The sequence below is a fragment of the Triticum aestivum genome, chromosome 5A, assembly GCF_018294505.1.
Source record: "Triticum aestivum cultivar Chinese Spring chromosome 5A, IWGSC CS RefSeq v2.1, whole genome shotgun sequence".
NCBI lineage: Eukaryota > Viridiplantae > Streptophyta > Magnoliopsida > Poales > Poaceae > Triticum > Triticum aestivum.
Genome location: NC_057806.1, coordinates 689,731,014 through 689,736,994, shown reverse-complemented (window position 1 = coordinate 689,736,994; position 5,981 = coordinate 689,731,014). Strand labels below are relative to the sequence as shown.

General features: G+C 46.6%; 1 protein-coding gene across 1 annotated transcript; it reads right to left on the bottom strand.

Moving 5' to 3' along the window:
• Nucleotides 1-3,774: 3,774 nt before the first annotated feature.
• Nucleotides 3,775-5,557, bottom strand: LOC123108433 (short-chain dehydrogenase TIC 32 B, chloroplastic). The gene is made up of 3 exons (XM_044530223.1): nucleotides 4,841-5,557; nucleotides 4,459-4,675; nucleotides 3,775-4,278 (listed from the first exon to the last, which is right to left on the bottom strand). The coding sequence occupies exons 1-3, from the start codon at nucleotides 5,443-5,445 to the stop codon at nucleotides 4,078-4,080; spliced, it is 1,023 nt and encodes a 340-aa protein (XP_044386158.1). The 5' UTR covers nucleotides 5,446-5,557; the 3' UTR covers nucleotides 3,775-4,077.
• Nucleotides 5,558-5,981: the final 424 nt, after the last annotated feature.

The window sequence follows — 5,981 nt, the reverse complement described above, 5'->3', positions numbered from 1 at the left end:
ACTTGGTCAGGAAGTAGTAGACCAGTGGTAGTACACTTGAACTTGGAAGAATCGTGTGGAAGAAGGCAAGAAGCTGGATTGTACGGGAAGTTTGATCATACACAAGCATAAAAAAGGGCATGTCTTTTCACCAGGGATCACTTTTGAATTTGTAATGTACGAGTACTCAGGTGGCAGCAAATAAAATTGCTCACCTAGGTCAACTGTTCAAAATGGTGTTCTGATGTTTGCATTTGACTGATCCCTGCTAAATCATCGTGACAATTATTGCTAACTGAATTGCTCCAATGGCCAGATGAAGTAAAGATGAACCACCATTTCAGTCATCTGTTATAACTGAAGATTAGATTTTTCAAGAACTGAACATTAGATTGGTAGGAACCTAGCTAACTTGCCGTGACTTTTAATGATCGAGCATCACTGTAGAATTCTACACATGAGGTTGGAGTTGATGAAAAATTCCTATCAATTGTAATGCTACGAATCAAACAGGTATAAAAAAAATTCGTAAGGGCTACAATCCTCCAAAATTTCTTCAGGGATCCTTTGAATCAAACAAGCCCTACATGAATATAACACTATCCGCAGTTTCAACGCTTGATATATCTAAAAGCCCTTGGTGTTTTGTGTACAAAGATACCGATAGACCGGGTGAGAGAATCAGGGAAACTGTCTGCATAATGCTCGATTATGTAAATTTTACTTTGGTTCTATAGCCCTTGTATTCATGTCAGTATGTCAAACTAAGATTCCCAACCATGCACAACAACTACTAGTATTCATTTCCTTAATTCGATCCCTCATATGTTGCATGTATCCGGTGAGTTCTTTATTCCAACAACGGACAAGAAACTCATCTAATTGTCTCATCAGGTTGATTCCCTATCCCAACTCTAAATTTCGGTCACACTCAACCTTACAAAAATAAATCACCTTTGTGTTCTCACCACCAACGGTTTGACCACTGCTTGATTGGTAACTGGACTTTTTTAGGAAAACTTGTTCACTTGTTAATTGACATCGACCTTTGTTCTCAAGGATCATTTAGTAGTCACTTCATCTAGAAAATCTTGGTTGTATACCCGTGTTACAAGTTGTCAAGTTGCACACATGTTGGTTCTGCCTACATCAATAAGTTCACATGACAAATCCTAGCTAATATAACATGCAAGTGCTTGTTATACTCAAATAAATCACACATGTTTAGCACCAAAAAAGGCTTCTCACCCCGCTTTATAAAATAAAGCCATGACCGAATACGTCCAACATGCATCCAACCGAAACGGAGGTCCACAAGAACAACAATAAGGGTACACAAAAAGAAAATAAACAACAAATTCATTACTATACGAGCTGGGAGCAACAGCAAACAAGCCCCCGAAAGAAAGAAAGCAATGCCTCAAGGAGGGTAAATGATCATAAGCAGTCGGATTGCCACTTCCTTCTGCTTCCTCGTCAACTCATCAATGGCCATCTTATCCCGCCGCTTGGAGAGAGACTTCCAAACCTGCAAGAATCCACATAGTTTGTAAATCACATCAGTATCCCTAGATGAGAAAATATGTTTTGTGACTAGTTTATTCCTATCGCATCACAGGTTCCAAACCAAGGTTCCAAAATTCACCCACAACATTCTGTGAACCTAACCGGAGCAATTAGCCAACAATTGGTGCCAATCATGGAAGTTGGTTGGGTACCAGCTATTGCCCAAAACTTCCCTGAAGCTCCACATAAATTGGGAGTGCACCTTGAACATTTGCTTCATGTCCATGGAAACAATGTAAATCTTTTCAAGGAAGCTTCTCAAATAAGAATAATTATCCCTTGTATAAAATCGTCATACCATAAATAAAGTGCCAAGACTTACCTTTATCATGTTTGAAATTGCTAGTGTGTCTTGTGCTGGAACAGAAGTTTTTTTGTCACTAAAAAAAATATCAATTCAAGAGAAGATGATAAATTCACGAAATTTTAACAAAAAAACATGTGTGAGTTCTCTGTTTCGTGCTAAGTTTTCAGAATCGTTGGAGTTTCAGAAGTATAAGTCCTCTCTGCATCTTTATATAGTCTCTGTTTTGACAGATTGTTGTTATAGTTCTCGTAAACTGGTTATGTTTGCCAGTATATTGTTCCCATTTTGTGTGATGGTGCTAGAATTGTTTAGTTTACAATAGCGAATGATGGATCATATTTTTTCAATAATGTTACAGCAAGGCATGATTAGCATTTAACATTATTTATACTAATCCCTCTGACGAAGTTCTATAAAGTCTTTTGTGAATGAAGTTTCAAGATATTATTACTTAATTCTTTGTTGGTTATAATGGAAACTCGTTGAAACAGTAAACACTAAATACAAATAGTAAACCTAAACATACATAGATTACACTATTGAAGATCCAATATTAGTCTAAGAAAATGAAGTGAAAAATTAAACCGCGGTCCAATTTGTCCCTGCTATGGATAAATAATGTTTTTAATACTATAGTTTAGCTCCACTTACACAGATGATTTTTAGTTCCCTACTATTTACCTTTGTGATGCTGTGAAAGTATATTGTACTATTCATGCTTTGTGATGTTATCGAATTGAGTTCTGAACCTTCTTGTACCACTTGGAATAAGTGGGTAGCTATCTGAAAAACAATCAACAACTCCAAAACGAGTTGTGAACCTTCTTGTGATCATACAGCACAAGCATCTCAACTAATGATGGCATCCCCGAATAAAAGGGATATCAATGTGACACGAGCCCCCACTTCGATAGAAGAGGAACAGCACCTACTTTCAGTCCCAGAGAGAACGGCGTTACCCATTTACGGTGGAACGTTCTGATCCGTCGCATCAGCAGAAAGAAACGGAAAACCTTGCCCGGTCACCGTTCCTTGATCGGCAATCATCGAGAGACAGGAAGCAGCCATCTCATGTCACAGAAAAAAGGAAGGGACCCTCCAAGCCAGCCCTGTTCAAGGGAAAACGGCCAAGGACACGAAAAGTGGCTGCAGAGGCCGAGCTCCACTGCTTTTGATATTTGAATTTTTTGAAAAACACACTTTCGATGCTCAAAAAAATCTGAAAACAAATATGTGAATACGTACACATATTCCTAAGGACTGGTAGAAATCTAGAGAAGAAATACTTTGTATTTTGGGAAATACAAAAAAGAGAAATTTCTGACAGAAATGGCATCTTTTTTCTCCTATATATTGTCAGAAATTTGTTTTTTTTCTATAGTCCAAAACAAAACGAGATTTGTACCGAAACTTGCAACGGGTATTCAGAATGTATATATGCATCCTGGGAAATAATTTCACATTTTTTTGAAACTTCAAAAATACAAATTTAAAAAAGTCAAATATAAAGAGCACTGGTGCTCGGGCACTGCAACGCTGTGCTCCCAAGGACACCCCTTCCTTTCCTTTTGCAGCGCCCCCACGGCGACGTACAACGGCCGGCCGGCCACGGGCGCAATCATTCGGACGTAGATGATGCGTCGCGTGCCTTTCCACAGGCATCGGCCGCATATGAATTCGCCCGTCCACGAGTCCAATCGAACGAGACAAACAATTCAGCGCTTCTGTTCTGTTGGCCCATGCACGCACGCACGTATCATCGCCACCTTGTATTGTACCAGCACGTACTGAGATAGAGATACGATAGATAGAAGATGTTGCACAGCGTGCGTGCGTGAGACACTGTGGCATGCCTCACTTCTCTCGCATGAACAGACCAAGCTACGAGCATCCTGTATGTGTGTACTGACATAATACAGGAGTTTGGCTTGCAAATAGTACTAGTAGTGAAATACAGTATACATGTAGTATGTAGGAGTATATGCTTACATGTCACCAACCCAAGTCAATGACCCTCTAGTCTAGGGAAAGTAGTACACATGGATCTCACAGTCCGAGCTCTTTCTTACAGATGACCTTCACTCTGTGACAAACACGATCACTGATTAGCTACTGCTTACTAGTACTAAAATATGATTATGTGCATGTTACATCCTGGCTTGAAGCAGAACAAACCAAGGGAGGAATATGTTTACACGGTTGATGGACACAGACTAGTCGGATGCTCAGATGTTCCTCTCCTTCGTGCTTCCCTGTTGACTACTGGAGCCGCTGATCATGTCCTCCGACGCCTGCCAGAGCCGCGCGGCCTCGCGGCGGCTTGCGGCAGCCGGCGACGGCAGCGCCTCGTTGCAGTCGGCCAAGTAGCGGCCTGACACGCCGGCCAGCCTCGGGTGCACCGCCGCGTAGCACGTGGTCGCCGCAGCCTGCGCGCGAGAAGAGAGGGCACTACGTACGTCAGCAAGGAGGGGCGAGAGGCGCATTAACTGCGGAAAGCAGAGCCTTCACCTCCGGCGCGGCGCCGGCAGGCGGGGCAAGGCGCAGAACAGAGTGCAGCGATTGCAGTCTGCATATGATAACACAGATGAGAGCAGCAGATTAATCACCTGGGGGGTGGTCTTGAGCAGCTTGGAGAGCAGCACGAAGACGAGATCTGTGATGAGGCCCTCTCGGTCGCGGTTGAGGCGCGTCCTCACGATGCCCGGGTGCACGCAGTTCACCGTCACGTCCGCGCCCATCTCCTGGAGGCGGGCGGCGAGCTCCTTGGTGTGCAACACGTTGGCGAGCTTGGACACCGCGTAGGCCTGCGTCGCGTCGTAGGGTCTGGACGCACGTACGTGCACATGCACATGCCAAGCTTGATTAGCGGCAGACTAAACAATGGCGATCGATCAGGTGAGGATAATAATAAAACTAACTAATGGCGGATGGCGCTTACTGTCAGTCGACAGAGTTAGGTGAAGGATCGATGAAAGATGCGATGCTTACATCTTGCGGCGGGTGACGAGCTGGAGGTAGTCGGCCCAGTCGCCGGAGAACCAGCCGTGCACGCTGGACGACACGTTCACGATGCGCCCCTGCACCCCCGTCTCCGCAGCCGTCTCCGCCATCCTCCCCAGCAGGAGCTTCGTCAGCAGGAAATGGCCCAGATAGTTGGTGGCGAAGGTCATCTCGACGCCGTCCTCGGACAGCGCGAGCTGGCCGTGCGAGAACTTGCCGGCGTTGTTGATGAGGAGGTGGAGGGGCAGGCCGAGGGAGAGGAAGCGGCGAGCGAAGTCCCGGACGGAGGCGAGCGAGCTGAGGTCCAGGTGCAGCACGAGGACGTCGGCGCCCGGGCACTCGGCTAGGATGCGCGCGCGCATGTCCTCGGCCGCCTTGACGCTCCGCGCCGGGATGACCACCCTGGCACCCCGCTTGGCCAGCACACGCGCCGTCTCCGCCCCGATCCCCGACGTCGCGCCGGTGATGATGGCGGTGAGCGAGCCGAGGTCGGGGCACGCCGCCGTGACCTCCTCGGCGGTGGACTTGGAGCCGAACCCGCTGGCGCCCGGGGAGCCCAGCAGGTACCTGGCCGCCTGCAGCATCTTCGGCATCCGCTAGCACCACCGGCCGGCCACCGCGTCCTCGCCGCACGGCCGCGGAGCTAGCTTGGCAGAGAAGAGAGCTAGGGAGCGTGGGTGTGGGCGGGGGTGAGGAAGTTAATGGCGCTGGGCCGAGTTATATAAAGCTCGATCGGGGACCTCGCTCGCGCCCAAGCCCAAGTACGCTGCGACGGACGGACGGAGCTAAATTGAATTTAATTCTTCTCCCCGATGATTTGATGGCATTGACTGCGCGGCGACCGTGCGAGTTACCTCGGTCGGAAGGACGTGCCGGGCGTCTCCGTGGCCCATCGGTGGTGCCGCTACTTTCCGTCAATGCGCCGCCCACCCACTGGTCACATTCATCGCGTCGTTTCTCCGTCCAGGTAAATCAGATCCTCTTCATTTTAGACTAAATAACAATGAAAGTTTGATCATAAATTAATGAAGAAAATGTCAACTATGTGTCAAAATTTTAGTTATACTATGGGAAACCTTTTCAAATCCAAATCCAGCAATATACTTTGTATCGTATGTATATAACGTAA

Bases quoted from the DNA above. Each gene is read 5' to 3' on its own strand.
- LOC123108433 (XM_044530223.1), bottom strand. From the start codon at position 5,445: ATGCCGAAGATGCTGCAGGCGGCCAGGTACCTGCTGGGCTCCCCGGGC. The intron at 4,676-4,840 runs GTAAGCATCGCA...ACGTGCGTCCAG, and splicing joins CTCGTCACCCGCCGCAAGAT to ACCCTACGACGCGACGCAGG. The intron at 4,279-4,458 runs GTGATTAATCTG...TCTCGCGCGCAG, and splicing joins TGCTCAAGACCACCCCCCAG to GCTGCGGCGACCACGTGCTA.